Source organism: Marmota flaviventris, chromosome 2 (genome assembly GCF_047511675.1).
Source record: "Marmota flaviventris isolate mMarFla1 chromosome 2, mMarFla1.hap1, whole genome shotgun sequence".
NCBI lineage: Eukaryota > Metazoa > Chordata > Mammalia > Rodentia > Sciuridae > Marmota > Marmota flaviventris.
Window position 1 is genome coordinate 150,975,153 of NC_092499.1, and position 26,786 is coordinate 151,001,938.

The 26,786-nt window shown below is 36.7% G+C and overlaps 1 protein-coding gene across 2 annotated transcripts in view; it reads right to left on the reverse strand.

Moving 5' to 3' along the window:
* Positions 1–26,786, reverse strand: part of Tars3 (threonyl-tRNA synthetase 3) — a 62,671-nt gene that overhangs the window by 4,180 nt on the left and 31,705 nt on the right. The window contains exons 11-17 of one of the 2 annotated variants that reach the window (XM_071608671.1): positions 17,813–17,979; positions 15,765–15,927; positions 10,812–10,949; positions 9,168–9,245; positions 8,983–9,083; positions 5,839–5,878; positions 2,932–2,996 (exon numbers count right to left, since the gene is read on the reverse strand). In XM_071608671.1, the coding sequence (XP_071464772.1) occupies positions 2,994–2,996; positions 5,839–5,878; positions 8,983–9,083; positions 9,168–9,245; positions 10,812–10,949; positions 15,765–15,927; positions 17,813–17,979 (690 nt within the window). In that variant the 3' untranslated portion in view covers positions 2,932–2,993. Of the gene's footprint in view, positions 1–2,891; positions 2,997–5,838; positions 5,879–8,982; positions 9,084–9,167; positions 9,246–10,811; positions 10,950–15,764; positions 15,928–17,812; positions 17,980–26,786 lie in introns of those variants that run through there. The other variant, XM_027921326.3, reaches the window with a different exon arrangement.

Sequence of the window (26,786 nt, forward strand, 5' to 3'; positions counted from 1 at the left end):
CAATGCTTATTTCCTAGGTTGTGATACTTAAATTCGGCAAGTGTTGCCATGGGGGTGGGTAGAAACTGGGAAAAGACTATGCTGCACCTCTCTGTATTGATTGTGTCAAAATGTAATATTTTTTAAAAAACATGGAGGGGTAGGTAAAAGCAATGTTTGATGTGGACATTTGCCTATTTCTTCATCATAATTTGTAGGTGGAAGGGTATGCAATGGGGATTAGTCCCAGACAGTTCTTTATGAATGTGCATATTTATATATTTTTTCTTAAACTGTAGAAATAAAATAACATATGATGGACATAATTAAACATTTGATGAAAAACAGAGTGTATAACATGCTCTGGCCTCAGTCTGTCCCCAGTCTTACTTTCCCCAGAGAACCACATTTTAACTGTTTTTACTTTTAGTTTTTGGAGACATTTCCCTCACAGGTCAGCTGGTATCAGAAATCTTGGTCCCTGTGAGGAGGACAGCCCATACCACATACTGGCACCACCTCCTGTCTCCTACTTCATCTCCTAATTCCACTAGTTATCTTTAGTTGTTTTTTGTTTGTTTGTTTTTGCCACTTTCACACTGCCATTTTAATGTAAGACACCATCATTTCAACTGGATTTTAAATTAATAACATGGACATTCCTTCACCAAGTTCCAAATCACTACATGGCCTCTGGGGATACAATTTGCCTTCAGTAGTGATACATACTGATCCTAAGGTATGGTACCATCAAAATTATTTTGAAGGTAGAAGGGAATACGATTGGGACTATTCCCAGATGGTATTTTATGAATGTATGTATTTATGTATTTTTCTTAAATTGCAAAAATGAAATAATATATATGGTAAACATAATTACATATGATAAAATACAGAATATTGGGTATAAAAGAAAGAAATATATACATATTAACTCACACTTAGTATCTATATTCTTGCCTATATTTTTGGCTTCTGTATAATTTTAATAGCTTAAAAGCTCCATGACACCACAATATATTTCTCCAAGGTCATAAATTAAATATCTCAGATATACACAGACTCTCTAATTGCCCAGTACTTTTGGAAGACACTCAGGGAAATTTCCTACCTTATGATTCCTGCTCAGAAATTTTCTTCCCTGCCCTCTCTTGACATGAACACTAGAATGCATGTGTGGGAACTAGTTTGTGGAAGATATACAAATACAGCACCCTGACTATAATATACATACATACATACATATATATATATATATATATTTACTCATATCATGAGTAAAGTGGCCAGTAGGTAATATTCATATATATTATATATATATTTTAGTTGTTGATGGACCTTTATTTATTTATATATGGTGCTGAGAATGAAACCCAGTGCTTCATACATGCTAGGCGAGCGCTCTACCACTGAGCTACAGCTACAGCCCGTCACAGGGCTTTTGAGGAACCTGTGACAATGACTCTAGCATTGACATCCAGTGTCCAGTATCCACAGTCGAAGCTACAGGTATTATGCCTAGCAATAATAGTGGTGGGGGCTGTAGATCCTGAAGGCAGAATCAAACTACATGAGCAAATAGTCAGTTTCTTAAACACGGGATGGGAACCAAAAATGGCTGGTGTGCCGCATTTTCACAGGTTGTAGAATGCACCTTCACGGGATGTGGGCTGTAACTCCAGGTGCGGCTGGCTACTTCTGAGAGCAGTGATAGTGAATTCAACAATACTGGCTCAGGCCTTACTTCTTGGCTATAAATTACTCCACAGTGCTGCTGGCAGAAAGCATGGTAGGAAAGAAAAACAAAGCAAAATTCAGAGTAACTGTCTTCTATGAAAAGAAAGTGAACTTTGCTATCTTTTCTGGCACTGGCACTTGCTGAAAGGGATCCAATGTAATCAAACTGCCACAAGACAGCTGGCTGCTCCCCCTGGGTTATGGTACCATACTATGGGATCAAGATATATCATTACCAATGGTAAATTGGGTTCCCAGAAGATATGTAGTAATATAGAACTTGGTAAGGGAATGTCCATGTTATTGAGCTCATGCATATCACCTACTGGCCACTTTATTCATGATATGAATAATTATGAGGGACAAAAAGAAGTTGATGATAACTGAATGGGCCCTCTTGTATAGAATGCTGAAACTCTCTTCAACAGTGAGGACCTTACAGTGGGCAATACCACTTTCATGGCCCATTCTGAGGAATCATCCATAAGTCCTCTTCCCTAAATCTATCTGGCATTTATTTTTCCAATCTAATTATTTCTATATCTCTGGTCTTGTGGCCAAAGCAGTACCCAGAGCCCTACATCAATGTAAAACTTCAGACTTCTGGCCAGTTTTCCTTCCAGGCAGAGGGGACCATAGGATGTACCATTCTACATTCTGCATTGGAGAGCATTTTCCTTTTCCGCAGTCATCCCTTGATTGGACTGTGATGCTGTGGCCATTCTCTCTGGGTTTATACCAGTGTATTATTCAGCTATTTATGGATCAGGTTTCCATGTTTTCTTCCCAGACAATGGTCACAAGAAACACCCAAAGGTAAGCAATACAAACTGAACAAGAGATGGCAGTGTGACAAGAGACAGTACCCTGGGAAACTGAACACGTGTTTTCCAGACAGTAAATGGATCTTTGACAGGCTTAACACAGGTGAAAAGATAACTCTTTAATAGGACTGAGTTTCCCAAAGGGAAAATAGTGCAATTTTATGTCACTCTGTTTTTGCTTTCTTTGTTTCTGTTTTCTGATCTGGCAAAAGGAACAATAATTCTTATTTATTCTTTGCATACCTGCTAATTATAAAAGCGGGAGCTGCCATTTTTCCTACCAATTTAATGTTGTTAGCCATGATTTTTAAAAATAAGAGACATCTAGCTTTTCTCTTTCATGTCACTTACCATTTCCCCCCATAGTTTTCTGCAAGAATGGCTATCATTCTTTCCACTGATCCCAACACTGCTCGGTGAATGATCACAGGTCTCTTCTTATCATCCCCATCCTTACTAAAAAATGAAAATTATACATTTGAGTATTTTTCTAAAATTAGGCAATAACTTTATTATATTCTTACCTTATATTTAATTTTGTCTATAGATTTAGATTAGTGTTTCTGGGTATCTTTCCATTGACTATTTCTTTAGTGGCTGTTTTATTTCCTCAAAACAAAAGATTGCTTTGTCTTTTGTTTCATTATTTTTAACAAATTTTATTAGACAACACTTAACACATACAAAAGTTCAGAGAGTAATGCAATCAATTCCCATATTCTCTTTCTTAAATTCACAGGCAGTTTTATCTGATCCTATGTACCCCATTCCTGCCACTACTGTGCCCACATAGTAAACCGAATTTTTCAAATTGTTTTTAATATTTGTTCTGGAAGTCCACTGGTCAAATTCCTTTCATAGACCTAAAACCTTCATGACACATGTCTTACATTTAATGATCTACTCCCCTTTAGAAAAAAATAGAAAAACAAAGTATGACTCTTAATCAAAATGAAGTAACCACCCTGAGATCTATGTGCACATTTCTCAGAAAGATAAATTTTACTTCACTATAACAAATATAATAGGTTCTTATGAGAAAATTTTATCTACAAATTGTACCAGCTAGGTACTACTAAAACATACACAAACCAAACAAAAACAGAGACTAATTAATTAGCTTTACTTCAAATGAAGTAATATTGGATAACATCTCCATCAATAATTTCTGCTAAGGGAAATTACCTTTAGATCAACGTCAAACAAAACTCCCTGTCTAGATCCCTCAGAAAGTTTTGGGGTGAATGAATGGCTTCAATCCAGCCTTATGCAGACATATGTAGAAATCATTTATCTCACAAACTTAAACCAGCATGAGATATTCCTGAATGATATATTATGTTGTTTTCTATAGGAAACGAAAGAGAAGCAGGATAGCCCCTTCAAAAAACCCTGGTAACCAGAAATTTCTGTCCCATGATTCATCAAGTGTAGACTTAACGGCAGTCAGTGACACCAACTCTGCTTTTATCAAATAAACATTAGAATGAATATCGAGTTTCCCCCAAAATAATCTCAATGGATTTTCACAGATCATATTAGATTCATAGATAAATTAGAAGATATTATCTTTACAATGTTGATTCTAAGAATGTTGTGTGAATCTTCATTTAAACAATTCTTTACTGACTTTTGATAAAATGTTATACTGTATACTTTGTAAATATTATGTATTTCTATTTCTTATTAAGTTTATTCTTAGATATTTTGCATTTTGTTGTTTCTGAAATGTTTTTTACATTACATTTTGAGGCAGGTTATTACTAAATGGATATGAAAGCAAATTGAAATTTGTACTTTGTGCTTACTGCTTACTAATAATAACTTACTGTATTATTAGTCCCAATTTTTCTCCATCTGATTCTGTCAGATTTCAAGAATTTTGGGTTGTTTTTGGCAGTTGTAGGGGTTGAACACAGGGCCTCACAAATGGTAGGCAAGTGCTATACCACTGAGCTGCATCCTTGGCCAATTTCTAAACATTTTAACATTTACAAATAATAACAACTTAGTCTCTCTCTCTTTTTTTTGAATATTTGTACTTACAGAATAATTCTGAGTAATGGTACAAATTGTAGGCATAATCACCTTCTTCTCAACTATATTGAGGGGTTACTTTTTTGATAAATGTTCCTGTTATAAGAAGGGAATTTCTTTCTGCCAATGACACAGGAATGAATGCTAAGTTTTACCTGACACCTTCCTGCAAGGCTGAGTCTCGTGTTAAACCTCCCTTGCTAATATAGCATAAATCCCTATTCCATCATGGCGATGACCTCGATGCTTTTCTCTCCTTCCTAAGCCTGAATAAATCACATTGGTTCTTCCTCTAGAGCACACCCCAAACACACCCTCTTTATTCACCTCTATCACCTGGTTCCATCCATTGTCATCTCTGACCTGTACACAGACTGCTGCTGCCTCTACTTCTGCTCTCCCTCTCTCCACTGTCCACATACACCTTGAATGGCTGGCTGGCTGATTTGTTTCTCCTCCACGTCCTCCTTGTATGAGGAGTGGTTGTTCATTTATTCTAACCATCTTAAAAGGATAATATTCTATCAAAAATTATTAAATTTTAAACATGTCAATAATTTTCCTTCTTTCCCAAAAGGAAACCTAAGCAATAGTTTCAATGGCTAATTTAACCAAATATCTGAAAAAGAAATAACATCAATTCTACATAATCTTTTCCAGAAAATAGAACAAAATGGAATAACCTTCCCAATTTATTTTATGAGGCCAGAATTCACAGATACTTGTACAAAGACAGTATGAGAAAGAAAATTAAAGAAAATATCCTATATGAACATACATTCAAACATTCTCAACAAGCCATTAGAAGATCAAATCCACTAATACATAAATAATAACACTGTATGACCAAGGGGATTTTATCCCAGCAATGCAGTGCTAGTTCAACATACTGAATAAACAAAATCTACCATAATTATAGACTAAAGAAGGAAAATCACGTGACTATATGAATTTATACAGAAAAACAATTTAACAAATCTAATAATTCAACACACATTCATGATTAAAAAACTCTTGAAAAATTAGAAATACAAGGGAACTTCTTTAACTTGACAGAGTATCTACAAAAAGCCTACACATTAACAGTATGATTAAGAATAAAACACTGTATACTTTCCTTCTAAGATTAGAAACAAGGCAATGATGTCCACTCTCATCCTCTTACTCAAAGCAATACTAGTTCTAGCCAGTGCAATCAGGCAAGAGAAGACAACAAAAGGAATACAAATCAGAAACAGAAATTAACTGTCCCTGTTTATACCTGGAATGATTGTCCACAATCATGTAGAATCCTGAGAATTCTACAAAAACACAAAAGTAAATGTCCTAGAATTAATGTGAGTTCAGCAAAGTCTCAGCATACATAGTCAACTTACAAAAATCTGCTGCATTTTCCCCATATGAGCAATGAACACATGTATATAAAAATTAAAACTATAATTCCACTTAGAATCATCCCTTAGAAGTGAAATACTTGGATATTTGATATCTACATCTATGAAGATTTGCAAAGGACTTCTATGCTAAAATTTGGAAAAAATGAGGAAAGAAATTAAAAGGTCATGGATCGCAACAGAGTTCAGATGTCCATCTGACCCAAACTAAATGCAATTCCAATCAAAATTCCTCCCAGGATTTTAAATAGATTTATTAAAAGCAAAATAATTCTGAAAAATTATTTATTGTAAGTTTTTTACTATAAAGCTACATGGTGGGGCTGGGATTGTGGCTCAGTAGTAGAGCGCTTACCTAGCATGTGCAGGGCCTTGGGTTCGATCCTCAGTACCACATAAAAATAAATGAATGGAATAAAGGTATTGTGTACAACTAAAAAAATTAACATTTTTTTTAAAAAACCTACATGGTGTTAACAAAGGTATACTCAGTGGATCAGCAGAACAGATTGAAGATCTAGAAACACATCCTCATAAATATGTCTCTGTGTGGGGGCGGGGAATGTAGGGGTTTGAATCCAGGGCACTTTACCACTGAGCTATATCCCCAGCCCCTTCTATTTTAGTTTGAGACAAGATCTCACTAAGTTGCCAAAGCTGGCCTTGAACATGGAATCCTCCAGCCTCAGCGTCCCAAATTGCTGGGATTTCAGGTGTGTGCCCAGCTGTCCAACTGATTTTGATTTTTAATTTTAAAAAATTTGTCTTTTTAGATATACATGACAGTAGAGTATGTCCAACTGATCTTTGCAAAAGCAAATCAATGACAAAAGAATGTTCTTTTTAATGAATGATGTTAAACAATCTAGATGCAACGAACCCTAATCTATACTCTACATCTCATTCACACACTCACACACACGCACACACAAATGCAAGAGATATCTTAGATCTAAATGTGAAACTTAAAACTAGAGATAAAACATAGGAGAAAATCTTCATGACCTGTGTGCTTAGGCAAAGAGTTCATAGACATGATGCCAAAACTCACAATCCATAAAAGAAAAAAAAATTATAAATTAAACTTCATTCAAACTAAAAACTCAATATGAATGAAAAGATACTGTAAAAATCAAAAAGCAAGCTACAAATTTGGAGAGAAAATATTTGTAAATAACTTAACGATCAAAACATTTATACCTAAAATATTTAAAGATATAAATTCTCAAAATTCAAGGGTAATAAAACAACAAAAACCCCAATTTTAAAATGAGGATAAGACATGAACAGGTCTTTAGCCAAAAAGCATATAAATGGGAAATAAGCACACAAAAAATGTTAATTTTGTTAGGACTGAAGAAATACAAAATCAAAACATAATGAAATACTATTATGCATTTGTTAAGGAGAATCTTAAACAGGGGTAGGGATATAACTGAGAGGCAGAGTGCTTGCCTAGCATGGAAGACCCTCAGTCCCCAGCACCACAAAAACAAACAAACAAACAAACAAACCCGGACAATACCAAGTGTTCTCAAGGAAGTGAAACATATATAACTCACATGCATTCCTGGCAAGAATATGAAATGGTAAAGTTACTACAGAAAACAGTTCAGCAATTTCTTACAAAGTTAACATACACTTATCATATTTATTCTAAAGAAATAAAACTTTCATTCACATAAAAACCTATCCACTAATGTCGGAAGCAGCTCTATTCATAATCCCCCCAAAATGCAAATGAATCAATGCCTTTAAGTGAATGACTAGACAAGCAAATTGTGCTGCATCCATACAATGATGGTATGCTGGTCAGCAATAAACAGGAACAAACTATTCAAACATGCAAAAACACCCATGAATCTATAAGGCATTGTGCTATGTGAAAGAAGACAGACAGTCTCTTAAGGTTAATATAGCATGATTCCTTTTATATGACATCCTGGAAAAGGCAAAATTATAGTGACAGAGAACATATTAATTGTTGCCAAGGACTAGGGGCAGGAGGAAGTTTGACTGCACATAGTCAGCACAAATAAATTTATTGGAATAATATAGTCATAACTGTGAAGTCAAACCACTCTATATGTGCATTAAGACTGGCCAAACTGTACACATGCATCTACACACACACACACACACCCCCCACAGAGTTTCACTATATGTCAAGAAATATTTTTACAACAAGAAGTTATTGGTTTGAAAAATTTGCCTTTTCCCCTGCTTTCTCTGGCAACTATCTCATCCTCACGTCACTCCAGCTCTTTGTGAAGTCTTCCCCCTATGCCTCAGGGACAGTTAACCACCTGGACCATGTTTTCATGGTACTTTGTTCAGATCTCTAATCCTATGCTTACTTATCTTTCTTCCCCTACCAGACCATGTCCTCAGAAAATTAAAGTTGACCCCTCTTTTGGTTTGGATGTATATGTGTTCCCCAAAGGTCATGTGCTGGAAGTTTGGTCCAGGGATGGAATTCAGGACCTTGTGCATGCTAAGCAAGCATTCTACCACTGATGTGGTAGATCTTTAACAGGTCAGGCCTAGTGGGAGGAGATCAGGTTATAGGGTCATTAGCCTCAGAAAGGATTAATGTAGTTCTCAGAGGACTAAGTTAGTTCTCAGGAGAGCAGGTTGTTATAAGGCTACCCCACACACTTGCCCCTTTCTATATGCAGCCATTTCCCTTTCCGTTTCTCTGCTACATTGTGATGCAGTCAGGAGGGCCCTTGCCAGATGCTGGTTCCATGCTGTTTGAGCTTTCCAGATATCATAATAATTAGTTGAATAAACGTCTTTTCTTTATAAAGTACCCAGCTTTAAGTGTTTTGTTGTAGCCACACAAAATGAACTAAGAAAATCCCCAAATAGTTTATAAATATGTAAACAAATACATATTGAATATTTGGCATATACTAGATATACACTAATGTTTATTTTTATATATTCATCTCAAATGACAAATAATTAGGATATTAGTACTACTTTATTTAATCATATTAATCACTCACCTAACATATGTAAGATTAAATCTAATAGGCAGTTGGAAGTCCAGCTGAATTGTAGCACATTGGTGGTATCTGCCAATAGCATCCTTGATTTTTATATCAATCTATAAATTAAACAATGTTTGCTTAGTGACAGTTGAAATTTTTCTTTTAAATTTTACTTTTTTTAATGCATACGATCCACTTACTTTAGGGCCATAAAATGCTCCATCTCCTGGGTTCATTTTCCATGGTTTTCCAAATTCCATCAAGCTATTCTGCAGTTGCTATTTTAAAGAAGAAAACATTTTAAACTTCTATTTTATTGCATATTTTATCTTTTTTCATATACCTCATAAAAATGAATTCAATATATCTTATATTTTACATTAGCTCAATATATATTTATTGAGTATCTTTTATATTCAATAGGGATTATAGAAAGATGATTAAGATGACACTTCTCTCAACATACATGCATACATTTTTTTAAATATTTATTTTTTAAGATGTACTTGGACACAATACCTTTATTTTATTTATTTTTATGTGGTACTGAGGATCGAACCCAGGGCCTCGCACATGCTAGATGAGCACTCTGCCGCTGATCCACAACCCCAGCCCCCACATATATACATTTTAGTTGGGGGGAAAAAGAGATAATTTACTAAATTATTCCAGTGAATTCCAGAGTTTAGAGAAAGGATGCTTGGGTCCTCCTTCCAATGCAAGTTCCTTCTGACAGCTTCTGCAACCTGGTGAAAGTCCAGGATCTGTTTCACCTTATAGATGGATGCTCCTCCACATATGAAAAGGCATGAGAGTCTTGCCCTTGCTCCCTCTTTCACGCTGTGTGGGTGGGTGAGAGAGCTGAATGGTAGGCCTTGCTACTTCTCTTTAGCTTCTCCTCCACTTCTGCATGTGTCTAGGGCTGGGGGCACCCCATGATTTATAGCAGTGTGTGGGTATGAGGCTCCACTTTGGTCTTCAGCCTAAGCCACTACCTCTCCACACTCTCTGCACAATTTGTGATGAAGATGTCCCACACTAAAGATGAGTGGGTGTCTGTAGTAAAGGGGAACTTTGAGTCTCCTGGCATTCCTGTGAATGCAGCTTTCCTAGGAAGAAACTGAGCATTCCTAAGATCTTGACCAGAACACTGTCAAAATAACAGCCAAACTCTTGTTATCACCCCAAAATACTGGTGCCCAGGAATGAGGCCTGACATCTGGGAGTGAGGTGCTTTTGGAGGAGACCAAGGCAGAGGTGGTGCACAGGGCCTGTGGCTAGAGTTATGAAGTCGTGGCATGCTCCCAGGACTTCAGTCAGAATATGGTCTTGAGAGAGACAGAGATGTCCTTCCTGAGGTCTGGGAGTGTCCCCTCATGCGCTGACCCTAACCTTGGCTTTTCAAAGCTGAGATGTGATGTCTAAGTCTGGGTGTGTTCAGGCATAGAGTGGGCTCTACAGCCTGGGTCTGACTCAAGCTCCATGAGCATGCATCTCAGGCAGAGACCACATCTCTGAGACTCTGAGTCAGCCTAAGGTAACTCCACAGGCAATGCTTTAAAATCAACTACACAAACCAAGACATACTGCAAATAAAAGGATTTCTTTAAAAATGTATGCTAGTTATTTGTGACTGGCACCAAATAAGGGTACAAATGAAAACCTGACATAAAGTTTTAAGTGTTAAACAAATGTTTTCATCATGAAGGCAACTGGACAAACACATTCTACAACCTGCATATTGATCCCATGACTTCTCGTTTTAAAATTTCTAGAGAAGTGCAGTTTCTTGAGTGCTTTTCATACCTACAAAAATGAAAGGGGAGCTTTTTCTTTCTCCTTACCTTTTCAGCTTCATCCCACATCTCAATTTCTCCAAGGTAGTTTTCTGGCCTTGTGGCCAGGTTTAATTGAAAGGAGAAGCCAAATGTTGAGTAAACTGATTGTAAAAACTGCAAACACCCCTTTATTTCTTCTTCAATCTGAAATCAGAGCAAATGAAATATTCAAATAGAACACCAAATTAAATTTATTTAGGACATTTAAAAAATTCTTCATATCAAATAAAGCCTGATTTTAATAGAGTACATATGACAGTATTTTGGTTGCCTATCCATTCCTGACTTGCATCTTCATTTGTGGGTCAGGCATATGCAGGATGCAGACAAGGGCACCACATTGTGAGAAGACAGTGGTACACCCAGAACAGGAGGTAAAGAGGGCTGCCCAGAGGAAGTTAGGGCCACACTGTGGCCAGAGGCTGGGCAAGAGTTCTCTGTAGAGAGGCAGGGTGTGGCCAGTGGGTTCCCAGTCCAAGCAGAGGAAACACTGAGGGTGAAGGTCAAGGTCAGAGGAGCAGACAGTCAGGGAGCTTCTTACGATGCAAGGGAGAGCAGACAGGGATGAGTGGTATATGATGAGACTAGAAGTACGCAGGGACCAGAGAAAATAAAGTACCTACAAAGCCAGGGTCATGTCTGGATGTGTTACTCTGACAACAATGGGGAGCCAGTGAAAGGTTGAGGGGACTAATCTGAAACAAACTGTTCTTTTGCTGTATGGAAACTGACTGGCAAGGCTAGAGAAGTCTGTCAGGAAGCTGGTGAAGTTGTTCAGGAATGATACGATAGTGCCTTGAACCCAGAGAGAGCAGTCAGAATGCAGGGGATTGGTTTAAGAGGTATTTATCCTTTAGTTTTATGTGTCAACTTGACTGGGATAAGGAGTAGCTGGAAAAACATTATTTCTTATATTTGTAAGGGTGTATCTGGAAGTGGTTAGTATTTGAATCAGTAGACTCTGGGTAAAGATTTGTCCTTACCAGTATGGGTAGGTACTACACAATCTGTTGAGAGCCCCAAGAGAACAAAAGGGTAGAGAGAAGGCAAATTAAATTCTCTCCCTGACCCTTTCTTTTTTTTAATTTTTAATTTTTTAAAATTTTGATTTGTTATATATGACAACAGAATGAATTACAATTCATATTACACATTTAGAGCAGAATTTTTCATATCTCTGGTTGTATACAAAGTAGAGTCACATCCTTCATGTCTTCTTACATGTACTTAGGGTAATGATGACCATCACATTCCACCGACTTTCCTACCCTTATGCCCCCCTCCCTCTCTTCTTAAACTGGGACATCCATCCTTTACTATCCTTAGACATAGGAACTTCTGGTTCTTTGGCCCTTAGACTACGGGACTTACACCAGTTACACCTCTACTCACAGTTCTCAGGCCATGGGTCTCATATTGGTAACTAGGAATCACCCACCAGTTTTCCTGGTTCTCCCACTTACAGATGGTATGTAATAGGGCCTTCCTGGCCTCTGTAATCATGTGAGTTGATTGCCATAATAAATACCCTTCTGTATATCTCTATATATTCTATTGGTTCCCTTTCTCTGAAGAACCCTAATACAAAAAGTAATTGCCCTTGTATTAAGCATTATGCTGAATGCTGGGAATTCAAGAATGAATGCAACCATTCAGGAAGTAATGCTATATTTAGGGAGAGTGATCAATAGGTCTTATAGATTTTTCCCATTATTGTTCTATTTATTTCTACTTTAATTTCATTGTAGCTAGAAGAAACCTTTTATGATTCCAATTATTTCAAATTTATTGAGGTTTGTTGTATGGCTTAGGCTATGATTCATCCGGGTAATTCTATCCCTCCTTCCCTCCTTTCTTTCGCACTAGGGATTGAATGCAGGGGTGCTTTATCACTGAGCTACATCCCCAGTTCTTTTTTGAGACAGGGTTTTGCTAAATTGCTGAAAGTCTCACTAATATGCTGAGGCTGGCCTTGAACCTATGATCCTCCTACCTCAGCCTCCCAAGTCACTGGGATTACAGGTGTGCACCACCTGGCTATGTATAGTTTTCTTTAGTGGTTTCTCTAGGTATTATTTAACTATCACAATCTACTGATGCTATGATTTTACCAACTCAAGTGAGTGTAGAAACTTTACCTCCTTTTATCCTAGTCAGCTTGGACTGCCACAACAAACCATAGTTTGTGTGGCTTAAACAACAGAAGTTTGTCACAATTTTGGAGGCTAAAAAACCAAGATCAAGGAGATGGTAGATTCAGTTTACTGGTGAGGGCTTTCTTCCTGTCTTGCAGACAGCTGCCTTCTTATTGTGTCCTCACATGGCAGAGAGGATAGAGAGAGAGGCAGCAAGATCTCCTGTATCTCTTCATATAGCAGTATTTATCATATCATGAAAGCCCCACCCTTGTTCTCTCATATAAACCTAACTGATGTCCCAAACTCCATATCCAAATGCCATCTTATGTCAGGGGTGAGATGGGGTAGGGCTTCAGATATGAATTTTGGGGTGAAAAAGTAAGTTCATAGCAACATATTTGCAATATTTTCCCCACATTTTATCATATTTTGATGATATTATAAATGATTATTCTTTATTTTCAATTTCCAATAGTTCACTGCTAGTATATAGAAACAAAATTGATTTTTATATATTGATATTCCATACTACAATTTTTAGAAACTTAGTTCTCATAATTCTTTTGTAAATACAATAAGTTTTTTGTAGATGTCATCCATGACATACATGGTTATGTCATCTGCAAGTAAAGAATTTCAATTCTTACTTTCTAATCTGGATATTTATTTCTCTGTTTTGCCTTTTTTCTTTACAGAAATTGTCCAGTTTAGTAATCAATAATAAAACTAATGAGAGATGACATTTTTATCTTATTCCTAACCTTAGGGGTAAAGCATTTAAATGTAAAAAAATTAAACTTTTAAGTATGACATTAGCTATAAGTTTTTCACAGATGCCTTTTATCAGGTTGAGGAAGTTCCCTTCCATTCCTAGTTTCTTAAGCATTTTTATGAGAAATGAATGTTGAATTTTACTTTGTTAATTACAAACTAAGTAACAGTGGCTTATTTTCTATTGTTAAATCAATCTTCCATTCCCTGGTCAAGATAAATTGTCCTTTAAAATATTACTGGATTTAATGTGCTAAAATCGTATTTAGAAATTTTGACATTATGTTCATGACATTGGTCTACAGTTTTCTTTAACTGGCTCTGCTTTGCTGCACATCAGGGCAATGGTACCTCATAGAATGAGATGGTAAGCATTTTCAATTTCCTAGCAGAATCTGTCTAGAATGGGTATTATATCTTCCTTACTTTTTGGTAGAATTAATGAATGAAGCCACCTAGGACTGGAATTTTCTTTGTGAGAAGTTTTAAACTATTGACTTAATTTCCATAATGGTCAAAGAGCCACTCATTTATTTCTTCTTGAGTGAAGCTTGGCATGTTTTTCAAACATCTGTCCATTTCATCTAGGTTGTCAAATTTGTTGATACAAAATTGTTCACAATGTGCCCTATTCCTTTAACGTACAAAATCCATAGTGATGGTAATTCTCGTTCCTAATTTTTAAATTTTGTGTCTTATCTTTTTTTTCCTACATTTAACTAAAAGTTTATCAATTTCATTATCCTCTCAAAAAATCAGCTTTTGCTTTTTAGTAATATTCTCTATTATTTTTCTTTTTTCTATTCCAGTGACTGTTCCTTCAGCACTTTCTGTGTTAGCTTTCTGTTGCTATGATAAAATACCTGAAATAATCATCTTAAAAGGAAACAGGTCAGTTGGCTCCATTGTTTTGGGCCTGTGGTGGGGCAGACTATCATGGCAGGGAGCACATGGTAGAGCAAAGCTTCTCACATCATAGCAGCCAGGAAGGAGAGCCAGGGGCAGGGAAGAAAGAAAGAGAGATGCCAGGGTCCCAGTATTCCCTTATCTCCTTCAAGGGCATGCACCTAATGACCTGACTTCCTGCAGCTAGGCTCTACCTCCTAAAGATTCCACCAAATTTCAATACACCATCAACTGGGAGCTAAGCTTTCAACATGTGAGTTTCTCAAGGGCATTTAAGATCCACATCATAATAATTTCTTGCTCTGTTCTTTATTATTTTCTTTCTTTCTTTAATTTCCATTAGGTGTATTTAGCTCTTCTTTTTCTGGTTTCTTAAGTAGAAAATGAGGTGACTGATTTGAAACCTTTTATACTGTAGGTATACAGTGCTATAAATGTCCCTGTGTAAACCATTTTAATTTGTGATGTTTTTCTCATTTTCATTCAGTGTATAATATTTTCTGATTTCTCTCTTGATTTTTTTCTTGATATATGAGTTATTCTGAAGTGTGATATTTACTTTCCAAATATTTAGAAGTTTTACAAATAGCTTTCTGTTATTGATTTCTAATGTAATTCCACTGTGTTCAATGGAACATTGTTTTAATTAAATTCCTTTAAATTTATTGAGACTTGTTTTATGGCCCAGAATATCTTGGGAATATTCCATGCATACTTTCAAAGAATGTATATTCTGCTATTGTTCTATAAATGCCAGTCAGGTCAAATAAGTAATTAGACCTGAAGTGTTTGACAGTGACTCTCTGTCAACAATATTAATTTGAACTAAAAATGTAAACTCGGTAAGAATTTCTAGGCAATATTAAAAAAACAAAACATCCTGAATTCCAGTAAATCTTTAAAATAGTCCACTTAGTAGAATTTGAGATAATAAAATAAGTAAAGGAAGCCAAAGGACAAAAATAATAAATCTCATGTCAGGAAATTATTGACCTATTGATGTTAATTAGATAATGACAGGATGTCAGAACTGAATGAGTTGAGTCCTTGCAGACTAAATGAAACATTTTATTTCACAGCAAATCTGAAACAGTAGGAGATGTGAATCCCTGATAGTCACGCTTCACCTTGTGTCACTGTTTACCTGCTCCACCGTGCAGAAGATATGAGCATCATCCTGCTGGAAGCGCCTGACCCGGGTTAAGCCACTTAAAGTCCCTGACAGTTCATTTCTGTGAAGAACTCCAAAATCAGCAAATCTAATTGGCATTTCCCTCCAAGATCGTGGACGATGAGCAAACATCAGACTACAAAAGATACATGAAACAGTTTTTACATAGCATAGAAAATAATTATTATCTAAATATTAAGAAATTACAATTAAGCCTCAATATTTGTAAACTCCTTATTCTGGTTCTTAGATCACTATATTAAAAATGCTCTTCTAGGCTGGGTTTGTGACTCAGTAGTAGAGTACTTACCTGGCACGCATGAGGCACTGGGTTCGATCCTCAGTACCATATAAAAATAAATAAATGAAATAAAGGTACTGTACCTGTCTACAACCAAAAATATTTTTTAAAATGCTCTTCTATGGATTATTATTTATTTATTTAGGTGCTGAGGATCTAATTTTGAAAGGCCTCCTGTGTGCTAAACACACTCTCTACCACTGAGCTAAGCCTCTAGCCCTCTTCTAGGAATTTTTGAATCTTAAGTTTACATCACTGCAGCATTCTAGAAAGAATCTCATTATGTCTTACAGAAATTCTGACTTCATCCACCCAGTAAATCTCCACTTGAAATTTATGATTCATTTCCAAGGCTACTTCTTAAGTGAAGCCCTCTGGACACTTCTCCAAATAGGACTGGTCCATCTCTTCTCAGGCTCCAAGAACACCTCAAACATATAACTGTTACGGCACTGGTCTTTTTAAATAAGTGATTGCCTACATATATGTTCCTGCCCCCTATGCATGTGAGCTCCATGAGGAAATAGACTATATAAATCACCTTTGCATTTCTAGCACCAAGCTCAGGAAGCATCCAACTAGTGTTCTCTGTTGAATTCTCTTCTGCAGAAAGCACTCCTGAATACCTTATTCCATTGCTACAGGCTTCCTTATTCTGAAGCCTGAAGATGCAAAATACCTTCTCTATAGTCACTTAGCCTTACTTATAATTAGAGTTAAAATTGCAGGCTACAGGTTTAAATAATACCTGGTGGCAAAGTTAAGAAGGTGTTAATGTAAATGTTTTAGAGAGCGTGGGACACTAGCTTAGTCTCTCACCTTCTGTTTAAAAAAAAAGAGACTGAAGACTATTAACATACCAGTTTTCATAACATTAAAGTTATATATATTTTAACATGCTGTCATCTTCAAGTTAAATTTCTTTTAATCTTTACTAAAAAAGGGCAAGGAACTTTCTTTAATGTTCCAATATTTGTTTAAATAGTTAGCTTCTAAGGTTAATTTATTAGAAACTAAGTATGTTGGTAAGACAAAACCATAATAGGTGTGTGTGTGTGTGTGTGTGTGTGTGTGTGTGTGTGTAGAATTATGTCTATTCACTTCTAGCTGTAAAATCTGCTTGTCTTCAAGGTTGAATTTATAAACCTACTTTATGATAATTACAGTCTCTCATAGAATCAAAAACAACATTGGGTATAAGATATACCTTTATTTTATGTACTATTAGGAAATAGAGTGACCTATGATTTACTTTGTGACAAAATATTAAGATGCCACCAATTATAAGATGCATCCCAAATTCAGAGAAGTTGATATAAGGAGGGAAAAAGTACCTTACAATCAATGAAATTCAGAAAACCATTTATTATGACCTCAATGTTTTTGTTATAATAACCCAAACAGTACATAGAACTATTTGCAAATATGTATATCTGAAATATATTACTATTAAGAGGACAAATATAATTTTTAAAATTGATACTGTTCTCTGAGAAGCACAAAAACTAAATGGTTTCCAGTTAGCATTCCATGCCTGCTGAATATCAAACATACTTTCATTCTCCAGAATGAAAATAACTAGATAAAGATGATTAGTAACCATCATTCTTCAGATTAAAGTAACCATTTAAATCTAAAAAGCAAAATAATAGTAACAGCTAATTATGATGAAGTGTGCTGTGCACTCTTATGCCATATCTTCTCCACTTTTAATACTTACCAGTGCCCTGGACAATTCATGGGTTTGAGAGCAAAGGTGTCCTTTTCAATATCAAAGGTGAACATGTTCTCACTGTAATGCTGCCAGTGGCCCGAGGCTTCCCAGAGTTTACTGTTGTACATGTTGGGAGAGAGCACTTCCGTGAAGGTTCGTTTGTGATACTCCTCCTTTAAGATAAGAGTGTTTAATGTTAAAATCTGCTAGGAGAGATCACAATTCCATGCAGTACAACACTATGATTAAACTTTTTAAACTAAGGATCATGATTCACATGTGCTCAGTTTTAGATGTGGTGTTTTCTATATCATGAAAAAAAAAAAGATTTACATATGCACAGTAAAATTTTCACTAGTATATTTATCTTATGTACAAAATAGTGTATAATATAAATGTTATAATTCTTTGTAAATTAGTAATTAAAATTCAATATCCATAGAAACTTTCTATAACTAAAAACTTCAAAGCCCTTCTGCATTCTAGATAAACAGCAGGGGCTTTTTCCCCCTATTACTTAAGAGGTAGGAAAAATTATACAGTTTAATAAGTCTGAATGTTTAGTGTCATGTTACAGTTTTGATCCATTTAAGTTTTAGACAGAAATGAAATTGAGAATTTTAATTTCTCAATTTTGACATGTTAAGTAGCTAATATCCACTAAGTCAGAAGCTGACTTCTCTCCCTATTAACAGTTTCCTTCATTAAATCATGGTAACAGAAGAAGAGAGTTTGTCAAGTAAAGTTTTTATTTTATTGATACCTTTTCTTCCCCCTGCCTTTGTCAAGATATCAATGTGATGATCTTTGTTTTTATTACATTCTCAACATTTGTAAATCAAATGGACATTTGGTAAACATGTTGACCACCATACTTTTGGCAAGTTAACAGAATTTAAAATTTATAAAAGACATTTTAAAATGATAATTTTGGATTACTGAAGGTACTGAAGCGTTATTTATACCTGGCCACTTGAAAACCCCTAAATAGCTCCTATATCAGTGTCATTTCAAAAAAAGAAAATAGTTTTCAAGCAGGTTCTCATTACAAAAGCTAAAGCAATTCCACATGAACAGCTTCTTCCCAAAACCCCATTAAAATAATTATAAAGAAAGTTTTTATATAAGTGTTAATTTACAAAGATAGAAAAGCAGAATTGAAGATGAGTGCTGGGATACTTTAGAAACTAGAAAGTAGGAAACAAATAACAATTGCCTCAGAAGACCTGGGAAAGCTGTGACTAGGCTGGCAGTGGGAGAATCCCAGGAGCAAACTTGGTCCAGATGTTAATATAAGTATCTTGGCTTCACAGTTTTAAGGCTTTGAATGTGAGGTGTTCCCCAAAAGCTCCTGTATTAATGCAGGAATGTTTGGAGGTGAAATGATTAGATTAAGAGAGCTGTGATTTAATCAGTTCATAGTGGTTTGGATGGACTGACCAGGTTAGTATGGCTGAAGGAGAAGAGTTCCTGGGGTTGTACTGTTCCCTGTGGCCTCTTCGCCCCTGTCTTCTCTCTTCTTTGGACCCTATAATCTGAGCTGCTTTCTTCCACCATGATGTTCTGCCTTAGCTTAGGGCCAAAGCAATGGAGTCAGCCATCTATGAACTAAGACCCCTGAGACTGAGCCAAAGCAAACTTTCCCTCCTAAGTTGTTCTTGTCAGGTAATCTGACCACAGTGACAAAAAAACTGACCAACAGTGCTTGTCTTCTGATTTTTAGTTTTCTGTTGAGAATTTTAATTACATTTTGATACCCAGTCCTATGTCTCTGGGAAACTTTTAGGATCTTTTCTTCATCTCTGGAGCTTTGGTATCTCTCAAATAATGTGTGTCTTGGTGACCAAGAGAAGAAAGCTTGCACTAGTAAATTTTGACATACTTCTGTTGAGGGTTTAGGCTGTCCCTTGCTCATTCTGGGTTCCCTTTGCTAAGGAACTAACAGGCAGAGAATGACTTACTACTCTGTGAAGATGACCGATCCTGACTACTGGGTTGATTGTGCTGCCGTCATACAGTGGAGTAAGGAGGGCTGTGTCTGGGATTCAGTCAAAACCCTTAATTATTCCCACATCCAACAATAATAGTGGGGAACTCTTTTATAAAGACAGAATTATTAAGAACTTAGATCATATGAGAAGATTTAGGCTATCCACTATTATGGCTTGAATTGCATCCTGCCCCAAAAGACATTATGAAGTCCTAACTCCCAGCACTTCAGGATGTGGGAACAGTGTCTTTACAGAGCTAATCAAATCAAAATGAGGTCCCTAGCACGACTCCTCATCCAATATGTCTAGCATCCCTATAAAAAGGGGAAATTTGGACCAGAGACAGTCATGCACAGAGGGAAGACATGTGAAAACAGAACAGGAGAAGGCCACAAGAAACTGGAGGACTGGAGTGACAGCTTCTACAAGCCAAGGAACACTACAGATGGCTGGCAACCCTCATGCAGTGAGGAAGAGGCACAGAAGGATCCTCTAAAGGTTTTGGAGGAAACATGGCCCTGAGGACATCTGGATTTTACACTTCTGGCCTCTTAAATAGTGAGACTATGAATTTCTGTTATTTAAAACTGTTTGTTTAAAACTCTAGGAAACTAACATACCTACCACTAAAACTGGCCATCTGAAGTGCCAGTGGAACATGGAGAACATGGATGGGGTGGCAGAAGGAGGAAGCTCTGATTTCTCAGCTCAGGCCCATGTCTACCTACAGAGGCTAAGGCTGCAGTGGTAGCATTTAATTATGTCTTGTCTTTGCTTTTTTACCTGAAGAGCGCTAATGATGGCTAAACACACAATTTAGATTTTGGGTGAAACAGAACTGACAAAGCCAACATGATGATGATGATACAATGGCGGATGGGACTTTGTCTAAAGACACAAATATTTTCACTCAAACAGGGCACAAAAATGGGTACAGGGAGGCACAAGAGATACCCATGTTGGTTATTCTCAACTTGCCACTGTCTGTCTTGCCCAGGCTGACTTAGACATTCCAGCTATGATGGTTGTTTACTCTGTGTTGGCTTGACTGAACCCTGGTGCTCCCAGATTGAAAACTGCTTCTGGGCATTTCTCCAAGAGTTTGTTTGTTTGTTTGTTTGCTACTGGGGATTGAATTCAGGAGCACTTGACCACTGAGCCACATCCCCAGCCCTATATTTTGTATTTTATTTAGAGACAGGGTCTCACTGAGTTACTTAGCGCCTCACCATGGCTGAGGCTGGCTTTGAACTCACAATCCTCCTGTCTCAGCCTTCCAAGCCACTGGGATTACAGGCATGTGCCACTCTGCCCAGCTTCTGAGAGTTTTCCTGGATTATAGTAGCTTCTGATTTGGTGGACTTATTAAAATCACCCTCCCAAATGTGGATGGGCATCATTCGATCTGTTAAGCACCTTAACAGAACAAAACTGTGGAGGAAGGAGGCTATCGCAGTTTTTGCTTCCTGCCTGCCTGTGGACCCTCTGACCCTTGGACTCAAATTTACACCATCAGCCTCCTGACTCAGGAGCCTTCAGACTCAGACTGGAATCACACCACCAGTTTGCAGGTGGCAGAGAATGGGATTTCTCAGTTTCCGTGATTATGTCAGCCAGTTCCTCACAATAAGTCTCTTCCTCTCTTTACATCCTTCTGGTTCTATTTCTCTAGAGAATCCTAATATATTTGGCTTCTGATAATTCTGACTAATATTTGCCTTCTGACTTCTAACTGGATTTGACTAATGAGAAGCTCTGAAAGAATTCAGAAGGTAGAAGAAGAGAGAGGTCAGGGTACTTATTCCCTTTCCCCAGTGTTTTCTTGCCTTGGGTTTATTTTGGTCCTGGCTATGTTCTATAGTTACGGTTTCCTTTACATGGCTTCTCCTCCCTTGATCCAGCTCGCTCTGATTTCTGGTACCACTATTGCTTCTCCTTTCCTCTTCAGGACTAGAGATAGAGGGTGAGGGATTCCTGCTGGTTTTGACCCCAGGGTGCTCTACTATCCACCCCTTATAAGTCACCTTAACTGGGCACATACCTTTGTAAGTATCTCCTTCACTACACCTTCTTCAGTTAAACCCTCTGAGTGCCTGGGTCAGGACCCTCTCTGCACAGGTAAATACACTGAGACTTCACATTATCTGCAAAGAAATCTACTGAGTCAAGGGTCATGGGGAGAGGAAGCAGACATTCTCCAAGAGGAGCCACTTTCCTCTCCACTCCATGGCTCTAGACCATGCAATGAGTCAAGCGGATTCTGGGAAACTCAAAAGATGTGTCTGTGGAAAGTTTCACAAAAGGAACCTCATATACTGCTGGCAGGAATGTAAAAAATAGTCTCCTTGGAAAACAGTTTGGCAGTTTCTTACAAATGTTAACATAAATTTGCCATATGATTCTGAATTCATACTCCTAAGTACTCAAGTAAAATGTAAACTTTTTAGTTTAATGAGCTTAATTGGCTTTATTTTCTATTCTAAAACCAAGTCAATACTTGAGTCCATGAAAGAATAAGAGCTCTGAAGACCAAAGCAAAGGAAGTTGGTTTTATGGATAGAGAAAGACTGAAAAAAGCAAAAACAAAACAAAAACTGGTCATTTCAAAGTTATTTCCCTTGTAAAGAGGGTACAGGGAGACAGAATAGAAATTAACTCACAAGTTAACATTCAGTTATTTCCGGTTACTTATCTTAAATATTAAAGCACAGGGAAACTTCATTATTATGCCAATTAAAACTGGCCTTTTTGGAAATTTGGATGTTATCTCTATAATCCTGATTTCTCTGAAAGTGAGATAAACAGAATAGTTTCAGCTTAGAACTTCAGCTCAGTGGCTCCTTTTGATTCTTTAGTCTGGTCTGTGGGGGCCTGGTACAAGAGCTTAGTCCAAAACAATTGCTGTATAATTTTTATTTGAGAAGTGAGAACTTATGTGTACCAAAAGACATGTACAAGAATGTTAATGACAGCTTCATGTCTAATAGCTACAAACTGGAAACAACCTAAATGTACACCTGAAAATGAATCATTGTGTATATTACATTTATAAAATGGAATATCTAAAAACAACACAAAAAAGATCACAACTATGACAACTTGAATGAATCTCAGATATTAAGCTGAACAAAATAAATGTCAGAAACACAAGAACAAATACCGCATGGTTCCATTTAAATGAAGTTAAGGCCAGGTAAAGTTGATCTATGGTAACAGAAGCCAGCATAGGAATAACTTCAGGTGGGAGGAAGGATCATTAGTAGGTATCAGAATTTCTAGACTGGTGACTACTATGTGCCTCCTCCCCACCCTCCTTATCACTCTTTGAATGGAACTATCTACTGCATCCTTTTCCTCTATCATTTTTTAATGCAGGAGAGAAAGGGAGGGAAAGGTGACCAGCAGATAACCTGTATCTGTAGTTCACAGGTCTGAAATGGAGAGGAAAGTACTTGGTGACCGGAGCCCAAGGAACTGCATCTGAGGAGCCTCAACTGCTCCTGAGAAATCTCATCTACACTCAGATCTGATTCAGATGGCATATTACTGGAAAAGAGTGATGTAGCAATCAGATGAGAATTGAAATAATCTGTTATTCAGTAACAGAACACATTAGAAGAGCAGAATTAAATCTCCTCTAGTCTTTTAGGGTTAAAGAGACACAGAAACACCAGCCTGTCAACTGGAAATCTAGAGGACTATGTCCTGGAAACAGGAAAGAAACAGAAGCAGACTAATTCTTACTAAAATAGAAACCCAGTCCTAAGCCAGTTCAATCTCTCTGATTGGTCTGAGTGATCACTCTTCAATCCTGGCAGAGGGTGAATGCTCCAATAGGAAATAACATCATTCCCTATAGTTATTTATATATAATATCTGGCATATAATTTAAGAATTACTAAATGTGGGAAGAAGCAAGACCAAGAGGAAAAAAAAAAGATAAATGAGGTGTCTGGAAGTTTCTTTATACATGGGAAAACCAAGTCCTTCATGTAAGTATATCTGGGAATTCAGAGTGCTCAGCCTGTGACTGCTAAAAATTCTCATTCCAAGCCTCAGAGACCTCCTCAATCAGTGCCCTTACCTTAGACTTGCTGTGTATTTAAATGCTTTCACGATTCTACAGCCCACACACACAATCAGACCTTGGGCTTGACCATCAGCCATGTCTGTCTTGCATCTATAAAAGGTAAGAGAGCCCTTTAAGGCCACCGCTAAGACTTTCCATTTATTCTACCCCTATCTTGAGAGTTCCACGTGCCAGGAACTGTGTTGGTTTTCCAGCAAAGACAGCACATCCAAAGCAGCAGCTGTGACTGGTCATCACCACCCACCAAAATCTCTAATAATCTTCAGTGATACTTTAAACGTCTCATTTCCCTGCCCTCTATTCTCCTACTCCTCCCTTGCAATGGCCAGTCCCTGTTGGAAGGTATAGCGCTTGGGTGATGCTGAGTCCACAGAGGTCAGCCTCAGACTCCAGGGGCACAACACAACAGCTAAGGAAGGAAAACAAGACTAGTGAAGCAAACAGAATAACCAGCACGTTCCATGAGCCCTCTATCCCACTTTCAACCTCCTATCTTTTACTATTTATACATAGGGTAATTTTCTAAATACAGATAAGGAGTTTGAAGTTGTACATTCTTCTGTAAATTACCCCTGTCTATTCATTAGAGTTCACCTCTAAAGTTGCTAAGTTAGAGTAATCCCATACCCTCACTCCTCTCCTTCTAAACATTATGTCCTATGCCTGACCCTCAATTCTCTATACGCCACCAGAAATGGTATGCCTTTTATGAAACTAATGACTATATTCTAAATAATAATTGAAGCCAACATCTGTAGACATAGAATCTAACTATAAATGTATTATAATGAAAACTTGCTCAAAGATGATGTATTATAGATATTGGGAACTGTTAATATTGTTTTTCTCTACAAAAGAGGGATTTTGGAACTATATAAGAGCAATATAAATATATAGGGGGAAAATATTAACACAACAGTTACACAGAGCTGGAAAGAAATGTGAGCAATATGAAAAGACAAGGAAAGAAAGGACCACAAACAATGCAGGACAAGTCAACATTAGAAGAGGTAACATCCACAGCAGAAGGAATGCCAGATAAAGATTTCAGGATATACATGGTTCAGATGATCTGGAGTCTTAAGGAAAAAATTAGACAGCAAATGCAGACAATGAAAGTTAACTTTGACAATGAATTACATAAACAAATCCAAGAAGCAAAAGAGCAACTCTACAGGGAGATAGAGGTTATACAAAAAAAAAAAACAGAAATCCTAGAAATGAAATTATAAACCAAATTCAAAACTCAAATGAGAGTATCATCAGTAGAGTAGACCAATTAAAAGTCAAAACATTAGACAACGAAGATAAAATATATCATCGCAAAAAGAGCCTAAACAACTCAGAAAAGCTGATAAGAAACCATGAGCAGAACACCCAAGAAATCTGGGATACCATAAAAAGACCAAATTTAAGAGTTATTGGGATAGAGGAAGGAATAGAGGTCCAAACCAAAGGAATGAGCAATCTGTTCAATGGAATAATTTTAGAAAACTTTCCAGACATGAAGAATGAAATGAAAATCCAAATCCTAGAAGCCTACAGGATACCGAATGTACAAAACCACAAGAGACCCACGCCAAGACACATTATAATGAAAATGTCCAACATACAGAACAAGGAGAGAATTTTAAAAACTACAAGAGAAAGGAGGCAGATTACATTTAGGGGTAAACCAATTAGGTTAATGGCTGATTTTTCATCACAGACGCTGAAAGCTAGAAGATCCTGGAACAATGTATTTCAAACGCTGAAAGATAATGGGTTCCAACCAAGAATCTTGTATCCAGCAAAATTAAGCTTCAGGTTTGACAATGAAATAAAAACCTTCCATGATAAACAAAAGTTAAAAGAATTCACAGCTAGAAAACTGGCTCTGCAAAGCATCTTGGCAAAACATTACACGAAGAAGAAATGAAAAACAACAAAAATCAACAGTGGGAAGTAGTACAGTAAGGAGAAAAACTAATCAAAGAAGAAAAACAAATCAAGTTAAATAACAAAAATAAACAAACATGGCTGGAAGTACAAATCATATCTCAATAGTAACCCTAAATGTTAATGGCTTAAACCCAATCAAAAGACATAGGCTAGTAGACTGGATTTAAAAAAAAGATCCAACAATATGCTGCCTACAGGAGACTCATCTGATAGGAAAAGACATACACAGACAGAGGGTGAAAGTTTGGGAAAAATCATACCACTCACATGGACCTTGGAAGCAAGCAGGGGTGTCCATTCTGATATCAAACAAAATAGATTTCAAGCCAAAGTTAATCAAAAGGGATAAAGAAGGACACTACATACTGCTAAAGGGAACCATTCACCAACAAGACATAACAATCATTAATATATATGCCCCAAATAATGGTGCAGCTATGTTCATCAACAAACTCTTCTCAAGTTCAAGAGACAAATAGACCACAACACAATAATCATGGGTGATTTTAACATACCTCTTTCACCACTGGACAGATCTTTCAAACAAAAGTTGAATAAAGAAACTATAGATCTCAATAACACAATTAATAACTTAGACTTAATTGACATATATAGAATATATCAACCAAAATCAAACGGATACACTTTTTTCTCAGCAGCACAGGGATCCTTCTCAAAAATAGACCATATATTATGCCATAGGGCAACTCTTAGCAAATATAAAGGAGTAGAGATATTACCATGAATTTTATCCAATCATAATGAAATGAAATTGGAAATCAATGATAAAATAAGGAAGAAAAATTCCTACATCACTTGGAGAATGAACAATATGCTACTGAATGAACAATGGGTTACAGAAGACATCAAGGAGGAAATTAAAAAATTCTTAGAGAAAAATAAAAACACAGACACAACATATCAAAATCTATGGCAACACTATGAAAGCAGTAGTAAG